Below are 20,739 nucleotides of genomic sequence, written 5' to 3'. Positions count from 1 at the left end.
TACTAGTAGTGTATTTGAGAAACAACAGGGAGGTCAGAGTGGCTAGAGTTTTATGAACGTGGTGGAGAGATGAGGTGAGTGAGATGCTTAATGAGTGTGTGCCTGCATGGAGCCTAGCCCAATGCCCAGAATACTATAAGCACTTCATAATGTTGTTTATGAAGACTATGGCCTACTGGTGACATTCAGTATGCAGACCGCTGTGGCATGCAGAAAGTTCAGTAGATTCAGAAACAAAAGTGGCTGGTTTGGTTTAGTTTCTGTATGATAAATACAAGCACAACGAACTATCCATTCATCCATCCTTCTCACCCATCTCTCCATCCCTCCACACCCACCCACCCATCTACCCAGGCCCACCCATCCATTCTTTCCTCATAGACACTCACTCAATGCCTATTGTGTGCCAGACCTTAAGCTGGAAACAAATATCAAATAGGTTCCCTTCCAGCTTCAAGGAACTTCCAATCTGATGGGGGAGGCGGATACATAAACAAATGGCACCACACCAATTAGCTAGATGCTAGGATAAAGACCTGCACATGAAATGGGGGATATTTGCAATAGAACATTTTTAAAAGACCTGCACATGATACGTGATAGGAGGAATGGGGATAGTTTACAGTGGAGATTGTATCTGATGGAGAAGGTTGAAGAATACATGGTTAATATATAAAAATCAATTGGATTTATATGTACTAGCAACAAATAAACAGATATTGAAAATCTTAAAATATCACATAAAAATCTTCAAATGCTTAGAAAAAAATCTTGACACAAAATGTGCAAAAAACACACAACAAAACAAAACAAAAAAAACATACACTGAAAACAATAAAATATTTCTGAGACAAGTTAAAGAGCAAAGTAATCAAGAGATTCAACACTGTTAAGATGTCAGTTCAATTCCAATCAAAATTCTAGCTAGCTTTTTCATAGAAACTGACAAGCTGATTATGAAATTTATATGGAAATGCAAACAAAACAACTTTGAAAAAGAACAAAATTAGAGGACTAACTTGATTTCAAGATTTATTAAAAAAAACTACTGTAATCAGCAGTGTGGAACTGGTGTAAAGAAAAACATATACTGCCCTGCTCAGTGCTTGAGCATCTACCTATGAACCAGGAGGTCACGGTTCAATTCCCACTAAGGGAACATGCCTGGGTTGCAGGCTCAACCCCCAGAGTGGGGTGTGTAGGAGGCAGCCAATCAGTGATTCTCTCTCATCACTGATGCTTCTATCCCTCACCCTTTGTCTCCAGAAAAAGAGGGGGAGGGAGGGAAAAAGAAAGAAAGATATATACCAATGAAACACAATCCAGAATTTTTAATTTTGACAAGGATTTTCAATAAAGGTATCAAAGCAATTCAACAGGAAAAGGATCATATTTTCAACAAATGATTATCTCCACGTGGAAAACAACAAATACTGTTCCATTTCTGGCACCATACCAAACATTATTTCAAAATAAAAACATGTAAAGGTTAAATCCATAAACCTTCAGAAAAAAATATAGAAGAAAATCCTTGTCCAAATTCAAGTGTCCAGTCCTAGCCTGTTTGTTCAGTGGATAGAGTGTCGCACATGGATTAAACAGTCACCGGTTCAATTCTGGCCCAAGTGGGGGTGCATGCATAAATTTTAAAAACTTCAAGTGTTTATATATGCATGGGTCTGTTTGAACTCTGTTCTGCTCCACTAGTTTATTTTTCTATCCTGTACCAATATCACCATCCTTTTTATATTTTTTTAATTTTTAATTAAATTATTATCTTGGTACATATATCATTGCCCCCCCCCCCCACCTCCCAGAGATGCCCTCCCTCCCCAGAGTTTTGTGTCCATTGGTTGTACTTATATGCATGTATAAAAGTCCTTCGGTTGATCTATTATCTCCCCCAGATCTTCCTCCCCTCCCCGCTGTAATTTGACAGTCTACTTGTTGATATACTGTCTCTATATCTATCTTTTGGTTCATCAGTTTATAATGTTCTTTATCATCCAAAAATGAGTGAGGTCATGTGGTGTTTCTCTTTCATTGATTGGCTTATTTCACTCAGCATGATGTTCTCCAATTCCATCCAGGTTGCTGCAAATGATGAGAATTCCTTCTTTTTTATGGCAGCATAGTATTCCATTGTGTAGATGTACCATAGTTTTTGGATCCAATCATCTGCTGACGGGCACCTAGGCTGTTTCCAAATCCTAGCTATTGTAAATTATGCTGCTATGAACATAGGGGTGCATATATCCTTTCTGATTGGTGTTTCTAGTTTCTTGGGATATATTCCTAGGAGTGGGATTACTGGGTCAAATGAGAGTTCCATTTTAATTTTTTTGAGGAAGCTCCATACTGTTCTCCACAGTGGTTGCACCAGTCTACATTCCCACCAGCAGTGCACGAGGGTTCCTTTTTCTCTGCAACCTCGCCAACCCTTGTTGTTTGTTGATTTGTTGATGTTGGCCATTCTGACAGGTGTGAGATGGTACCGCATTGTTATTTTGATTTGCAACTCTCAATATCACCATCCTTACTTGCTGTGTTTTTAAAATCTTAATATTTGGTCAAGTTCAGTAAATTTTCCCATTTGTTATTCTTCAAATATTCAGCTATTTTTGCTCTTCGCATTTAATAAAATTTATACATTTTAGGATTACTGTATCAATTTCCACAAACTGTTGGGATTCTATTGGCATTGCACTGAATCGACAGATCATTTGGGCAAGAATCAATATCTTTACAAAACTGATTCTTCTAATCTATAATGACAGTACATCCTCTGTTTATTCAGAACTTTAATAATTTACAGTAATGCTATATAATTTTCTGTGTTGAGATCTTACACATTCTTCATGAAATATAATCCAAGGTATTTAATATTTGTGTGCTCTTATAAACTATGTTTTTTAAAATTTCAGTTTGTGTTTCTTATTTGTATGCAGAAAACAATTCATATTTGCATATTAATCTTGTACCAAGCAACCTCACTTAAATCTAATAATTTAGCTGCAGATTGTTTTGGATTTTGTGTGTATACAATTATATTATTTGTGAATAAAAAGTTTTTTCCCTTTTGATTCATATTTTATTTCTTTTTCTTGCTGTATTTCACCAAGTAAGACCTCCAGTACAATGTTAAATAGGAGTGGCTCTTGTTTTCTTCCCAGACTTAGAAGAAAAACTTTCAACATTTCACCATTAAGTGTGATGTTTGTTGCAGAGATTTTTGTCATTATTTTATTAGCTCAAAGAAGTTTTCTGCTATTCCAAGTTTGCTAAGGTTTTGTTTTGTTTTTTTTAAATCATGAATGTATAGTGAATATTATCAAATGCTTTTACTGCGCATGTTGAGATAGTTCTGATTTTTGCTCTATTTATTGATATGGTAAATTAACATCTTTGGAATAAACTCAATTTAGTCATTATGCATTCTTCTTTTTATAAGGATACTAGAGGCCCAGTGCATGAGAAATTCCTGCACAAGTAGGGTTCCTAGCAGCTGCCGGCCAGGGCCTCCCTTCCCTGGCTGCCAGCTGCCAGCCAGGCCTTCCTTAATTCTGCGTCACCCCCTAGTGGTCAGCACACATCATAGAGAGAGATCGAACTCCTAGTGGGTCAAACTCCCAAGGGAACACTTTGTATATTAGGCTTTTATTGTGTATATATATATATATATATATATATATATATATATATATATATATGTAACGTGCTAAGATTTTGTTTCGGATTTTTACATCTATATTCATAAGGAAAATTAGTCTATAATTTTTTCTATATTATAATGTCTTTGCCAGGTTATAAAATCAGAGTTATTTTTTTTATTAAATTATTATCTGTGTACATATTTTAACATTGCCCCCCTCCCCCCCCCCCCGTACATACCTTCCCTCCCCAGAGTTTTGTGTCCATTGGTTGTACTTATATGCATGTATACAAGTCCTTCAGTTGATCTCTTATCTCCCCCAGATCTCCCTACCCTCCCCGCTTTGACAGTCTGCTTGTTGCTTTACTGTCTTTATATCTGTCTTTTGGTTCATCAGTTTATTGTTCTTTATTATCCATAAATGAGTGAGGTCATGTGGTGTTTCTCTTTCATTGACTGGCTTATTTCACTCAGCATGATGTTCTCCAATTCCATCCAGGTTGCTGCAAATGATGAGAATTCCTTCTTTTTTATGGCAGCATAGTATTCCATTATGTAGATATACCATGGTTTTTGGATCCAATCATCTGCTAATGGGCACCTAGGCTGTTTCCAAATCCTAGCTATTGTAAATTGTGCTGCTAGATTCATTTGTGGATAGACAGGTATTTGTTCTTCATAATTTTTATCTTTACCTTTTTCTTCTTCTTCCTCTTCTTAAAGAATACCTTTCAGTATTTCATATAATACTGGTTTGGTGTTGATGAACTCCTTTAGCTTTTTCTTATCTGTGAAGCAATTTATCTGACCTTCAATTCTAAATGATAGCTTTGCTGATAAAGCAATCTTGGTTGTAGGTTATTGCTATTCATCACTTTTAATATTTCTTGCCACTCCCGTCTGGCCTGCATAGTTTCTGTTGAGAAATCACCTGACAATCATATGGGTGCTCCCGTGAGATAATTAACTGTTTTTCTCTTGCTGCTTTTAATAATCTCTCTTTGTCTTTTGCTCTTGGAATTTTAATTATGATGTGTCTTGGTGTGGTCCTCTTTGGATTCCTTTTGTTAGGGATTCTCTGTGCTTCCTAGACTTGTAAATCTATTTCTTTCACCAGGTAGGGGAAGTTTTCTGTCATTATTTCTTCAAATAGGTTTTCTTATTTTTTTAAAATATATTTTATTGATTTTTTTTACAGAGAGGAAGAGGGATAGAGAGTTAGAAACATCGATGAGAGAGAATCATCAATCAGCTGCCTCTTGCACCACCCCTACTGGGGATGTGCCCGCAACCAAGGTACATGCCCTTGACCAGAATTGAACCTGGGACCTTTCAGTCTGCAGGCTGATGCTCTATCCACTGAGCCAAACCGGTTTCAGCTTCAAATAGGTTTTCTATATCTTGCTCTCTCTCCTCTTCTGGGACCTCCATAATTATGGATTTTGGTTACATTGAAATTGTTCCAGAGGCTCCTTACACTATCTTCACATTTTTTAATTCTTTTTTCTTTCTATTGACTTTTTAAAGAGACAATGGAAGGGAGGGGCAGAGACTGAGAGAAACATCAATATGAGAGAGACATATTGATTGGTTGTCTCCTGCATGTGCCCCAACCAGGCCCAGGGATCAAGCAACTTAGGTATGTGCCCTTGACCAGAATCCAATCCAGAACCCTTCAGTCCATAGGCCAATGCTCTATCCACTGAGCTAACCCAACCAGGGCTAAAGTATATTGTAGACAGCCTACAACCTTTGCCTCTTTTTTCTTTTTCTATTTTTAAAAAAATATATTTTATTGATATTGTACAGAGAGGAAGGGAGAGAGATAGAGAGTTAGAAACATCGATGAGAGAGAATCATCAATCAGCTGCCTTTTACACACCCCCTACTGGGGATGTGCCCGCAACCAAGATATATGCCCTTGACCGGAATCGAACCCAGGACCTTTCAGTCCGCAGGCCAACGCTCTATCCACTGAGCCAAACCGGCTTCGACGAACCTCTGCCTTTTAATTGAAATATTTAGACCATTTGCACTGAGTGTGATTACTGAATTTTTATATGACTCCCTTTATCTCTTTTGTTATCTTACTAATCATATCTCTTATTTTTGTTTTGTTCTATTTTTTGGTGATTGCTTTAGAGTGTATAGAATACATCTTTAACTTACTATAATCTACCTTCAATTAACATTATACCACTTCATATAAACAGAGTAAGAACCTTACAGGTATATAGTTCTATTTTCCCTCTTCCTGCCTTAGTAAATTGTGGACATATATATATATTACTTCTACATATGCTATAAACACAAAATGTATTGTTGCTATTTTGTCTTTAAATAATATGCCTTGAAAATATTTGCAAACAAGGTGAAAGTATTCGATATAATTACTAGAGGCTTGATGCATGAAGATTCGTGCAAGAATGGGCCTTCCTTCCCCTGGCTGTTGCCACCGCCTTCTTCTCCAGCTGGAACCGCCTTTTTGCTTCAGCCTGGAGCCACCTTTCCACCTTCCCATGATGCCCAGAGGCCCGGAGCTGCTGGAGCAGTGTGGAATGCCAGCATTGTTGCCATGGCAATGACCCATGTGTCCCGGCCTGCCCCCCCCCCCCCCCGCACTCAGTGCCTGCGTATGCAAATTAATATGCCATATTTGTTGGGTTAATTTGTATACTCACTCTTCATTGGCTGGTGGGCATCGAGAAGGTATGGTCAATTTGCATCTTTCTTTTTTATTAGTGTAGATAGAGGGCTGGTGCATAACATTTGTGTAGGGCAGGGTCCCTGGGCCTGACCTGTAATCAGAGCCTAGGGACCCTACCATACACAAATTTGATGCCTTGTATATTCTGAGTTTTGTCTACTCTATACGAATGACTCCTGACCCCACATAATCTCTGAGGATTGTACTGTCTATTAATTTCCACTGTGTTTTCTCCCAGCCTTGAGTCATTTCCTCACATGCATGTGCTTTATGTACTCAGCTGAAGACACAAGGGTTCTCTGCAGATGTCCAGAGCCCTTTCTTTGTATTCAGCCTTCTATTTACCATGCAGCTCTCTCTTGAGAATTCTAGTCAACTTGACCTTTCTGGATTACTGACTTTATACCCTCAATTAAAAAAAAAAATGACATCAAAGGGTCAAAGGTTCACAATTCTTGGTCAAGGGCATGTTCATGGATTGCAGGTTTGATCCCCGCCTTCATCAGGACATGTTCGGGAGGCAACCAACGTGTCTTCCTCACAATAGATGTATCTCTCCCTCTTGTCTTCCCACTCTCTGTAAAAATCAATGGATCCCTTGGTTGCAGGTTCCTCCCTGGTCTGGACCCTGATCAGAGGCAACAACCAATGTATTTCTTTCACATCAATGTTTCTCTCTCTGTCCTCTCTCTCTAAAAACCAATGGAAAAATATTCTTGGGTGAAGAATAACAACAAAAAAAGAAAGAAAGAAAAAGAAAGAGAAAATCTGTTTTGGTCCCCTTTAAATAATCTCCAAGAAATAAGCTAAGTTAATTGTGGGGCTCTAGCAATCTCTAAGAAATAAGCTAAACTGATTGTGGAGCTCATTTTGTTTTTGTTTTTGTTTTTGTTTTTGTTTTTTTCATTCATTCTGGAATCACTGTCATGTGCTATTAACCACTGTCTGAAAACCATTGTTTTAAATGTTTTGTTTGTTTATTTGTTGTTGTTGTAAATCTGACCCTGAGCTTGAAGCCCTATGAATGAAATGCCCCAGAGAGTTCCCTGCCCCTTCTACCATGTGAGGATACAGTGGAAATATGGCTGTCACTACACAGCAAATCCCTGCTACATTGATCTTGGATATCCCAGCCTCCACACCATGAAAATAAATTTCTGTGTTTTATAAACCATCAGTCAATGGTATTCTGTTTAGCAGCCTGAATGGACTAAGATAGGGGTTATTTATCATATATAGCAGGGTAGATTAGGATACTTTGACCACAATGTTAAAAACCAGGAAAGTTTTATTTTTGGTGAGTTTTGAAGTAAGTATGAGGTCTCGGTTAGGGGCAAAGGATGCCACAGCCAAGCCAGGAAACAAGACTATAGGCTAGGAACAGATGAAGTTAAAAGTGAAAACCCTATTCCAGTATACACTGTCTTCTAAGAGACCTTTCTATAATACTTTCTAAATGCATGTCACCAGGAATCTTATATAAACAAATGACACTTAATACAGTATTTTAAAAATCAATAGTATTGCTACTTACAATGGTCCTGTCTCCATAGAGACATTGACATGTGCTTTGATTTTCAAATCCTTCTGAATTTTAGGATCACAGGCTTGCCTGAAATCACCCAGGTAGATCCTTCCTGGCACTATTTCAACAGGATATGCCTGAAATTCATCCAATTCCTGGGGTGGGGAAAGAGAGATGTTACTATAAACATTCCTCAGGGAAGTTGTTTTCATTTGGAGTTGGAGGTATTGGTTTCTTAAAATGTGGGTCAGCAAATAAGCTTAGAAAGATTATCCAGGACAATGAATGAAATTGAGATCTGGGTATTCATAAAGATTGACAAGTAACAATTTGCATGAGGAGGTACAGGGCTGGTAGTACAGAAGAACTGAGCTATAGCATAGCATCATGCTAAAGCATGCTGATATGAAAACCATCATCTATCTTCCTTCCTTGGCACATGTTTGCATTTGGCTGTGGAGTCTAATACTCTGTGGCCAACAACTACATTAAAAAAAAAGCCATTAAAAAATATATGTTTTTATTGATTTCAAGAGAAGAGAGAGATAGAAACATCAATGATGAGAATCATCGATTGGCTACCTCCTGCATGCCTCCTTTTAAGATCAAGCATGCAACCCAGGCATGTGCCCTGACCAGGAATTGAACTGTGACCTCCTTGTTCGTGAGTAGATGCTCAACCACTGAACCACTATGGCTTGGAAAGAACAGCCCTTTTATTATACTCAGAGTCCACCAGAACTTAAATACTTAAAAAACAAAAAACAAACAAACAAAAAAACCCCACTTCACCAGAGCCTATCTGTCATTAGGAAATGTATTTTGATGAGTTTTGACAGAGAGGTAGAAGAATAGGCCATCATTTAAATGAAAGCTTACTGAATTCCAGGTCTAAAGTCATCATAAGAAAAATTTTGGTTTCTTTGAAAGACAAAGAAACAAAGAAAACGATTATTTCTACGTTCCCCAAAGTGTAAGAAACACGGTATCTCACAGTGCACTGTGAAGAAAGAGTTCAGAGAACCAAGAGGAAGCATATTCCTCTCTAAGAAACTCACCATATACATTAGCAGTTAAAGGCTCAAATAAGTCTGGCAGTAAAAAAAAATCCATTAACTCCAGCCACTATGGGAAATAGTATGGAGGTTCCTAAAAAACTATAATGGAACTACCCTATGATCCACTAATCCCACTTCTGAGTATATATTCAAAGGAAACAAAATAACTACCTCAAAGAGATATCTGCACCCAGATGCTCACTTGAGCTTCTTACCTAATAGACAAACATGTAAATTGACCATACCTCCACTACACCCACAGCCAATCAGAGTGAGTATTGCAAACTAGAAGGCCAAAGATGGTGACCGCCCAGCTGCTCCAGGCACAGAGTGGCCAGGTGGGGCAGGACACCTGCTATGAGAGGGAGGGTGTGGGTGGGGTCAAGGGGGAGGGAAGGGTTCTACAGGAACAGAGTGCTGCAGTGAAGATAAGCCTGCAGTGAAGATGAAGACGGCTGACTCCAGCTGGAGTGTGCAGCAAAGCCAAAGAAGGCAGACTCTGGCTGAAGCAAAGGTCTAGGTCCCGGGTGCCGGAGGAAAACCGGTGCTGGAAGCCAAGGGAAGGAAGGCCTATTGCATGAATCTCTTTGTACAACGGGCCTCTAGTTATTTATAACAGCCATGTCTTACAACATGGAAACAACCTAAGTGTCCATCAGTGGGTAAGTGGATAAGGAAAATGTGGCACATATATATAATTGAATATTATTCAGTCATAAAAAAGAAGGAATTCCTATTAATATGCAATAACATTGATGGGTCTTGAGAGCATTGTGCTAAGTGAAATGTCAGAAAAAGATAAATCATCTCACTTATATGTGAACATCTGCAAAACTCACAGAAACAGATGTTGATGAAAAGGTACAAACTTCCAGATATAAGGCAAATAACTCCTGAAGTTGTAATATACTGCATTACATACTTGAAAATTGCTAAGAAAGTAGATTTTAAATGTTTTCACCACACACACACAAAGGTGATTTTGTTAGGTGATGGATGTGTTAACCTTATCGTGGTAATAATTTCACAGTATCCATAATAAGAAAAGCCTAAGTGACCGTCGCAACCAAATGGACGACCAAATAGGCCGCGTGGGGCAACCAGGCTGGCAGGGGGTTAGTGAGGGACAACCAAACGACTAAACAACAGGGTACATGGGGAGACGGGGCCCGTAGGGGGGACAGTTGGGGGTGACCAGGCTGGCCGTGGGGGGGCAGCAAGGAGGACCAGGCCGGGGGGGGGGGGCAGTTGGGGGCGATCAGGCAGGCCAGCAGGCAAGTGAGCAGTTAGCAGCCAGTGGTCCCAGATTGTGAGAGAGATGTCCCAGATTGGAGAGGTTGCAGGCTGGTTTGAGGGGACACTGCCCCCGCCCCTCCCTTGCACGAATTTTGTGTACTGGGACTCTGGTATCCATATATAAATCATCAAGTTGTATACCTTAAATTTATACAATGTTATATATCTACCACACATCAATAAAGTTTGGAGGATTGAAAATATGATTGTTACAAGGAAAGATCATTACAGCGCCAATTATGTGGTTAGAAAAAAAATCATCACTAAATAATAAAACTAATTTTATAAACATGTTGGAAAATAGCCAGAAAAGCACATCAGTCTAAGACCTTGGTTGGCAAACTGCAGCTCGCAAGACACATGTGGCTCTTAAGACACATGTGGCTCTTTGGCCCCTTGAGTGTGTCTCTTGCACAAAATACCATGGCCTGGGCGAGTCCATTTTAAAGAAGTGGCGTTAGAAGAAGTTTAGTTTTAAAAATTCGGCTCTCAAAAGAAATTTCAATCGTTGTACTGTTGATATTTGAGTTTGCCGACCACTGTTCTAAGACATGCTTTTCAAAGTGTGCCTGTCCTCAAAGTGTGCCTCCGGGGAACAGAGAGCTGGTGAAAATTTTCCTAATGGTTCCTTGGACTAAGCTTTTGTAGCTCAGATGTTTATAATAAAACACTGGCTACACAGTTATTGCTGGCATGAACTGAAAATGTATTTGTGATATTTAGTAAAATAAAACCTAGGCAAAACCTAAAAAAAAAAGAAAAAAAAAAGAAAAAATAATTCCACTAACACTGTGTAAACTGACATTTCTAATATCTTGTTAAATCATATTTTTTTCCATCAGTATTCATGGAAAATGCTGACCTATGTAACTTCAAAGGTCAATCCCAGTTCTAAAAATTCCTCTGGCTCTGAGTCTGACTCAAAAATAGCATCTTAAGTACCTGAGACTACTTCACTGTCCATTTCAAAGCTTTCTGGCATCAGCACATCTCCCCTCCCAGTGTACCCACTGTGAGCCCACATCCTTCCCACGCTGACAGCCTCAAAACATTCTATCAAAGAACAGAGCAAATCCTCAAGTTTACAAAAGAGATTCATGACCCTTTTACCTGCAGGGAGACCCGCTATTTGCAGATGTTGACCCAAAGCATCCCCAGGGCTCAGGCTGACCTCCCTCAGGATGTTCAGCTTGCTGGAGCCAAATGAAATCCTAGTTCCATTTAGAAAACCTCACTAAACACCCATCACAAATCTATCAACTCTCTTTCTGCTTCTTTCAAACCAGCTTCCTTCCTTTCCTGTGCCTGTGCAGGCTGCAGGGGAAGATGGTGTGACATGGATAAAAACATTCTTTGCTGCAAAGAGCAAGCACATGTTAATTCTAAATGATTAATTTTGATGGCCACATCAACAAATGCAAAACAAGCAGATATCTACCCTTGCTGGTGTGGCTCACTTGGTTGAGCACCATCCCATGCATGGAGAGGTTACTGGTTGATGCCTGATCAGGGCACATGCCCAAGTTGTGGGTTCAATCCCCAGTAGGGGACAGGCAGGAGGCAGCCAATATATGTCTCTCCCTCTCCCTTCTTCGTTCTCTAAAAATCAATAAAAGTATATATATTTAAAATAAAATAAGCAGGCATCAAATTAACATGTCCAGCCGAAACCAGTGTGGCTCAGTGGATAGAGCATCGGCCTGCGGACTGAAAGGTCCCAGGTTTGATTCCGGTCCAGGGCATGCACATTGGTTGCAGGCATATCCCTGATGGGGGTGTGCAGGAGGCAGCTGGTCGATGTTTCTCTCTCATCGACGTTTCTAGCTCTCTATCCTTCTCCCTTCCTCTCTGTGGAAAATCAATAAAATATGTTTTTTAAAAAATTAACATGTCCAAACTGAGCCCACTGCTTTTCTCCCACACTGCCTCCATCTCCTGTGTCCGCCACCTCAATGAGCCACACCACAGACCCCTGTCACCCACACCTAAATCACCCACACTAATCTCCTCCTCCTCTCCCATTGCCCCCCTCCATATTTTTAAAAATATATATTGATTTCAGAGAGAAAGGGAAAGGGAGAGAGAGAAACATCAATGATGAGAGATAATCATTGAATGGCTGCTCCCTGCATGACTCCCACTGGGGATTGAGCCCGCAACCCAGGAATCAAACTGTGACCTCCTGGTTCATAGGTCTACCCTCAACCACTGAGCCATGCCAGCTGGGTCCCCCACCCCCATCCCCACACCCAACTCCAAATTAAACAATGCCACTTCTTAAGTATTTCTTGAATCTATTCTCTACTCTTCATCCCTACCTCTTAGCAAGTCTCTCCAAATCTACTCTGTTCCCACTGATATGCTCTCTGCTCTGCAATCAGAGTTGATCTAAGTACAGTATGACCACCCCACCCCTCAATGTAAAACATTCAGTAGCTTACCATCATCTCTCTAGTGTGGCCTGCACATTCCTTTTAGTCACAGAACTCCTTTACTCAAGGTGAAATCTTATGTAAGGGACACCAAATGTAAAATAGGAAATTATAGGTCACTCTGTCTAAGGTAGAGGGGCAGTCTCAGAGCCTAAATTTGGTGTCTCCATCTCCATTTATAGAAGGAGTTCCTTGGGAACAGTTAAGGTCACCCCTGCTGCCGAAACCGGTTTGGCTCTGTGAGTAGAGCGTCGGCCTGCAGACTGAAAGGTCCCAGGTTTGACTCCAGTCAAGGACATGTGCCTTGGTTGCGGGCACATCCCCAGTGGGGGGTGTGCAGGAGGCAGCTGATCAATGTTTCTCTCACATCGATGTTTCTAATTCTCTATCCTTCTCCCTTCCTCTCTGTAAAATATCAATAAAATATATTAAAAAAGAAAAAAGAAAAAAAGAATTTCCTATTGGAAGAATTGAGATTCTTAAAAAAAAATTTTTTTTAAAAAGGGCACCCCTGCTTTACAGTGTATCAGGACGATAGCAGGAAGTGGGTGGGGCTTTCACTCTTGCTCCTGAATTAGTAACTGAGCAAGAAGAGACAAGTAGTAGGCACCTGCATTCTAGAGTAGACCACAAACATTTAGGGTAGAACTCTATACCAGGCCCTGATAGCTACCATCAGCTACTACCCCACCCCTCTTCCCAATCTATATAAGGCAGGTCACAGATGTACATACATGTCAAAACTCACCACATTGTACATTTTAAACATATCAGTTATTCCGATGTCAATTATACCTTAATAAAACTTTAAAAGGGGAGGGGCAATTAGTTATCAGCAGTGTCATGTTTGTAGAGAAATATTGCCTTTGAACACTGCAAAGTCAGTAAGCAGAGCCCCTCTAGTAGTGAGGAGGAGTGTCTGTAGGATGGGGAGATTGGCTATACACCTGTTGAGCTGAAAATCATAGTGTGGTTACCTTCATGAAAGTGCAGAAGATATTCCTTTGGAGAGCTAGATTTGGGAACAGGTATGATCTCAGACATGGGTCCCAACTTTTTGCACAGGCTGGTTGGAACTGCCAAGTCAGCAAGGCAAGGAGAGGCTGTAGTGATCACAGTCCTTTTTGGCTCATTCGGGAATTCAGGTGAAGGAGTACAGATGGTTGCAGTGGGGGGTCATGGGCTACCAAAGGAAGGAAAAGGTTGGAAATTTTTGGCTTAAAATCTGGCGCTCTCTCTCTCTGAGGAATCTTCAATAATAAACAGTCCCTGTCCCCAACAAAGCTCCAAGGAAACCAGCAACAAATGCCACCAGGAACACTCAGAACTACCGTATTTTTGGACCATAAGACGCACTTTTTTTCCCCCAGAAGTGGGGGGAAAAAGTCCCTGCGTCTTTTGGTCCAAATATAGCCTACACATATACTTTTTAAAAAAAGTTTTTTTACTTGCCCGGCTCTGTGTGGTCTCTGTGTGCTTGCCCGGCTCTAAAATGGTTCTAAATGCTGCTGTTTACTTTACAGGGTTGATTACATGTGTTTATGACTGTGATGTTGGGTTTTAATGCACATAAAATATTTTAGGACACTATTTGTTTCAGAATCTTTTTTTCTTCATTTCCCTTCTCTAAACACTGGTGTGTCTTATGGTCCGGAGCGTCTTATGGTCCGAAAAATACGGTAGGTGAAGTCAGAGTGAGAAGAAGGCACCTCCCCTCCACCGACAGCAATCAGTCACACACTGGATCCTCAACACCAATGGGGCCAGGCCCCGAAGGTTGGAAGAGAGATGTCCTTGAAGCCAACCCCACTATAAACCCACAGCAAACCCAAGGCTGCCCAGTTCTGGGAATGTGAAGAGATGAGATTTGGTTTGAGATTGGAATGTTAAATCAGCCTAGTTGTACTAGACTGATTGTCCTTATTCCCTTTAAAAAATTATTTCAAAAATACACAGAAGTAGAAAGAACAGTATAATAATCCCCAAGATCTATCACCCCTCTGCAAACATTATCAACTAATGGCCAATTTTGTTTCATCTATACTGACTTCCAACCAATCCCAGATTATTTTGCAGGAAATCCCAGATATCATGTTCTTTTACCCATAAATATTTCATTATGTCTAAAAGATACTAACTTATATTTTTTTATTTTTTTATTTTATTTTTAATATATTTTATTGATTTTTTTTGCCCCCCTCCCTCCTTCCCACACATCCCCTCCCTCCCCAGAGTTTTGTGTCCATTGGTTGTACTTATATGCATGTATAAAAGTCCTTCGGTTGATCTATTATCTCCCCCAGATCTTCCTCCCTTCCCCGCTGTAATTTGACAGTCTACTTGTTGATATACTGTCTCTATATCTATCTTTTGGTTCATCAGTTTATAATGTTCTTTATCATCCAAAAATGAGTGAGGTCATGTGGTGTTTCTCTTTCATTGATTGGCTTATTTCACTCAGCATGATGTTCTCCAATTCCATCCAGGTTGCTGCAAATGATGAGAATTCCTTCTTTTTTATGGCAGCATAGTATTCCATTGTCTAGATGTACCATAGTTTTTGGATTCAATCATCTGCTGACGGGCACCTAGGCTGTTTCCAAATTCTGGCTATTGTAAATTGTGCTGCTATGAACATAGGGGTGCATATATCCTTTCTGATTGGTATTTCTAGTTTTTTGGGATATATTCCTAGAAGTGGCATTACTGGGTCAAATGGGAGTTCCATTTTCAGTTTTTTGAGGAAACCACACTGTTCTCCACAGTGGTTGCACCAGTCTGCATTCCCACCAGCAGTGCACGAGTGTTCCTTTTTCTCCGCAAGCTCGCCAACACTTGTCGTTTGTTGACTTGTTGATGTTGGCCATTCTGACAGGTGTGAGATGGTACCGCATTGTTGTTTTGATTTGCATCTCTCGGACAATTAGTGATTTTGAGCATGTTTTCATGTGCCTTTTGGCCTTCCTTCTGTCTTCTTTTGAAAATGTTCTATTTAGGTCCATTGCCCATTTTTTAACTGGATTATTCATCTTCCTTTTATTTAGTTGTATAAGCTGTTTGTAGATGTTTGTAGAGATTAAACCTTTATCAGTGGTATCATTTGCAAATATGTTCTCCCACACAGTGGGCTTTCTTGTTTTGTTGATGGTTTCTTTTGCTGTAAAAAAGCTTTTTATTTTGATGTAGTCCCATTTGTTTATTTTCTCTTTAGCTTCCATTGCCCTAAAGGTAGTATCAGTGAAGAAGTTCTTTTGGCATACGTCTGAGATTCTGCTGCCTGTGGATGCTTCTAGTATTTTTATGGTTTCCCGTCTGATGTTTAAGTCCTGTATCCATTTTGAGTTTATTTTTGTGAATGGTGTAAGTTGGTGATCTAGTTTCATTCTTTTGCATGTGTCTGTCCAATTTTCCCAACACCATTTATTGAAGAAACTGCCTTGACTCCATTGTATATTCATGCCTCCTTTGTCAAATATTAATTGAGCATAGTGATTTGGGTTGATATCTGGGTTCTCAATTCGATTCCATTGATCTATATGTCTGTTCTTGTGCCAGTACAAGGCTGTTTTGAGAACAGTGGCTTTGTAATATAGTTTGAAGTCTGGTATTGAGATCCCTCCTACTTTACTCTTCTTTCTCAGGATTGCTGGGCTATTCGGGTTCTTTTACTGTTCTAAATGAACTTTTGGAGAGTTCTTTCTAGGTCGGTGAAATATGTCGTTGGTATTTTAATGGGGAGTGCATTGAACCTATAGATTGCTTTAGGAAGTATGGACATTTTGATGATGTTGATTCTACCAATCCATGAACATGGTATGTTCTTCCATCTCCTTACATCTTCCTCTATCTCTTTTTTCAGTGTCATGTAGTTTTCTGCATATAGGTCCTTTACTTCCTTAGTTAACTTTATTCCTAGGTATCTTAATTTTCTTGGTGCAGTGGTAAATGGAATTGCTTTTTTAGTCTCTGTTTCTGCAGTTTCACTGTTGGTGTATAGAAATGCCATGGATTTCTTGGCATTAATTTTGTATCCTGCTACATTGCCAAATTCATTTATTAAGTCAATTAGTTTTTTAATGGAGTCTTTTGGGTTTTTTATGTACAATATCATGTCATCTGCAAATAAGGATAACTTTACTTCTTTTCCAATTTGGATGCCTTTTATTTCCTCCTCTTGTCTAATTGCAATGGCTAGTACTTCCAGTACTATGTCAAACAGGAGTGGCGAGAGTGGGCATCCCTGTCTTGTTCCTGTTCTTAGAGGGAATGCTTTTAGTTTTTGCCCATTGAGTATAATGTTGGCTGTGGGTTTATCATATATAGCTTTTATTATGTTGAGGTATGATCCTTGTACTCTCACATTATTAAGAGTTTTTATCAGAAAAGGGTGTTGGATTTTATCGAATGCTTTTTCTGCATCAATTGATATGACTATATGATTTTTATCTTTCAAATTGTTTATGTGATGTATCACGTTTATTGATTTGCGGATATTGTACCATCCTTGCATTCCTGGAATAAATCCTACTTGATCGTGGTGTATGATCTTTGTGATGTTCTTCTGGAGTCGATTTGCTAGAATTTTGTTGAGGATTTTGGCATCTATGTTCATGAGGGATATTGGCCTGTAATTCTCTTTCATTGAGTTGTCTTTATCTGGCTTTGGTATTAGGGTGATGCTGGCTTCATAGAAGGAGTTTGGAAGTGTTCCTTCCTCTTGGATTTTTTGGAATAGTCTGAGGAGGATAGGTTTTAGTTCTTCTTTGAATGTTTGGTAAAACTCTCCTATGAAGCCATCTGGCCCTGGGCTTTTGTTTGCTGGAAGCTTTTTGATGACTGTTTCAATTTCTTCCCAAGTCACTGGTTTATTGAGATTTTTAGATTCTTCCTGATTGAGTTTTGGAAGTTTGTATTTTTCTAGGAATATGTCCATTTCCTCCAGGTTGTTCAGTTTGTTGGAGTAGAGTTGTTCATAGTATTTTGTAACAATTCGTTGTATTTCGGTGGGGTCTGTTGTTATTTCACCTCTTTCATTTCTGATTTTGTTTATTTGGGTCCTCTCTCTTTGTTTCTTGGTTAGCCTGGCTAGAGGTCCATCTATCTTGTTTATCCTTTCAAAGAACCAGCTTTTGGTTTTGTTGATCTTATGTATTGTTTCTTTGGTCTCTATGTCGTTTATCTGTGCTCTGATTTTTGTTATTTCCTTCCTTCTGCTTACACTGGGCTTTTCTTGTTGCTCTTTTTCTAACTCTTTGAGTTGTAGAGTTAGATCATTTGTTACCCTTTTTTCTAGTTTTTTGCAATAGGCTTGTAAGGATATGAACTTCCCTCTCAAAACTGCTTTTGCTGTGTCCCATAGATTTTGGATTGTTGTGTTTTCATGGTCATTTGTTTCCAGTATGTTTTTAATTTCTTCCTTGATTTCTCTGGTAACCCAGTCCTTGTTTAATAGCATGCTGTTTAGTCTCCATGTGTATGATTTCTTTGGATTATTTTTATTGTAGTTAATTTCCAGTTTTATGCCATTATGGTCTGAGAAGATGCTTGATATGATTTCTATCTTCTTGAATTTGAAGAGACTTTGCCTATGTCCCAAAATGTGGTCTATCTTTGAGAATGTCCCATGTGCATTTGAGAAGAATGTATATTCTGTGGCTTTGGGGTGGAATGTTCTGAAGATGTCAATTAATTCCATCTGGTCTAGTGAGTCATCTAGGATTGATATTTCTTTGCTGATTTTTTGTTTAGATGATTTGTCGAAGGGTGACAGTGGGGTATTAAAATCTCCTACTATGATTGTATTGCTATTAATCTCTCCCTTAATGTCCTCCAGCAGTTTTTTTATGTATTTGGGTGCTCCCGTATTGGGTGCATATATATTTACCAGGGTTATTTCTTCTTGTTTGATTGCTCCCTTTAGTATTATGAAGTGGCCTTCATTATCTCTTGTTATGTCCTTCACTCTGAGATCTAATTTGTCAGATATGAGTATTGCTACCCCAGCTTTCTTTTCATTTCCATTTGTCTGGAAAACCTTTTTCCATCCCTTCACCCTCAGTCTGTGTGCATCTCTTTTTCTGAGGTGGGTTTCTTGTAGACAACAGATGTATGAGTTTTGTTTTCTTATCCAATCTGTTACCCTATGTCTTTTGATTGGAGCATTTAAACCATTTACATTTAATGTTATTAATGATAGGTACTCATTTGACGCCATTTTTATTCCATACCCCTGTGTTCCTTCTTCGCTTCCTATTTCTTTATTTTTACAGTAGACCCTTTAGCATTTCTTGCATTGCTGGTTTGGTGGAGATAAATTCCTTTAGTCTTTTTTTGTCTGTGAAGCTCCTGATTTCCCCTTCAATTTTGATTGATAGTCTTGCTGGGTACAGTATTCTTGGATTCAGACCCTTTCTTTGCATGACTTTGTATATTTCATCCCATTCCCTTCTGGCCTGATAAGTTTCTGTTGAGAAATCAGTTGTTAGTCTGATGGGGGTTCCTTTATATGTAACTTTCTGTCTCTCTCTGGCTGCTTTTAAGATTCTTACTTTGTCATTGGTGTCTGCCAATTTAATTATAATATGTCTTGGCGTCGGTCTTCTGGGATCCATTTTGCTTGGGACTCTGCGAGCATCTTGGATTTGTGTGGGTTTTTTCTTTATCTCAGGAAAGTTTTCTGTCATTATTTCTTGAAATACGTCTTCCATGTCTACCTCGGTTTTCTTTCCTTCCAGAACCCCTATTATTTGAATATTGTTTTGTTTTGCATTGTCCCAAAGCTCCCGCTCTCCTCCTGCTTTTTAATTTTTTTTTCTAGAAGCTGCTCTAATTGGGTATTTTTTCCATCTTGTCTTCTAGCTCACTGATGTGATCCTCTGCTTCTTCTAGTCTGCTCTTGATGCTTTCTATTGAGTTCTTCATAGTAGCAATGTCATTTTTCATTTCATCTTGAGTCATCTTCATTTCCTCTTGGTTTTTTTTCATTTCCTTTTGGGTCTTACTCATATTGTCAAATTTCTCTTCCATTCTTTTTAGCCATCTTAAGATTGTTACTCTGAATTATTGCTCAGGTAGGTTGCTTGCCTCTAACTCGTTTACTTCCTTTTCTGGTGATGCCTGCTTTTCTTTCATTTGTGGGCTGTTTCTTTGTCTCCCCATGGTCTCTCTTCAGGATGTCTCTCTCCTGTGTTGATTTATCTCTCTTGTGCTCCCGTCCTGCTCCCCATCTTGGCCGCAACCTGAGGACAGCAGCCTGTTTCCCTGTGCGGGACCCTGGGTCTCGATACTAACTTATATTTTAAAAAAATATAACCATAATCATGTCATCACAACCTAAAGAAATATAGGGTGGAGCAAAAGTTTACAGTTGTAAGTATACAAAACAAGAGTTTATTCTTGTATTATTATTTGTTAATTACTAGAGGCCCAGAGCATGAAAATTCATACATTCGAGGGGGTGTCCCTCATCCCAACCTGTCCCCTCTCACGGTCCAGGAGCCCGCAGGGGCAGATGACCCAGCAATCAGGGGAAGGCGACGCCCCATCACACCTCTGTTGCTGCTATTGTCAGCAGTGCAAGCCTCAGCCAGCCTTGAACCTTGAACCTCCGGTGGCCCTGGTCGGCTGGGCAGCCACCATCTGAGGCTTGCCTGCACCTCAGGCTGGCCCTGGGCAGCTGGGTGGCTGAGGGAAATGGGGGACTCTAGAGGCAGGCAGGCACCCAGGCAAGGCTGAGGGGACTGGGTGCCATCATCTTGTGGCTGTGGGCACCACCATCTTTTGAGGGTGTGACAGTCAATTCGCATATTCCTGCCTTATTGGCTGCGGGCACCACCATCTTTGTGACAGTGTAAGGGTCAATTAGCATATACCCTCTTTATTAGATAGGATAGTATTATTTTCCATACAAGTAACTGTAAACCTTTTTTTCCCTGGTTTGTGCAATTTGGCTTGTATTTACTGTTTTTTTTTCTTCCTTTTTTATTATTATTTAAAATATTACAAATAATAGTACATATGTCTTCTTTCCCCCCCCCCCATTGACCTTCCCCCAGCTTCCCCTACACCCC

General features: G+C 39.6%; 1 protein-coding gene across 7 annotated transcripts in view; it reads right to left on the bottom strand.

Moving 5' to 3' along the window:
- The window catches only part of STYXL1 (serine/threonine/tyrosine interacting like 1), a 55,167-nt gene that overhangs the window by 7,259 nt on the left and 27,169 nt on the right, over window positions 1-20,739 (bottom strand). For all 7 annotated transcript variants that reach the window (XM_045571169.1, XM_045571175.1, XM_045571174.1 and 4 more), the window contains one exon: window positions 7,894-8,039. In XM_045571169.1, coding sequence (XP_045427125.1) covers window positions 7,894-8,039 — 146 coding nt within the window. The remainder of the gene's footprint in view (window positions 1-7,893; window positions 8,040-20,739) is intronic.

This window comes from Pipistrellus kuhlii, unplaced genomic scaffold (assembly GCF_014108245.1).
Source record: "Pipistrellus kuhlii isolate mPipKuh1 unplaced genomic scaffold, mPipKuh1.p scaffold_m20_p_4, whole genome shotgun sequence".
NCBI lineage: Eukaryota > Metazoa > Chordata > Mammalia > Chiroptera > Vespertilionidae > Pipistrellus > Pipistrellus kuhlii.
Note: the sequence above shows the minus strand (reverse complement) of the source record. Positions and strands in the feature narration are given on the sequence as shown.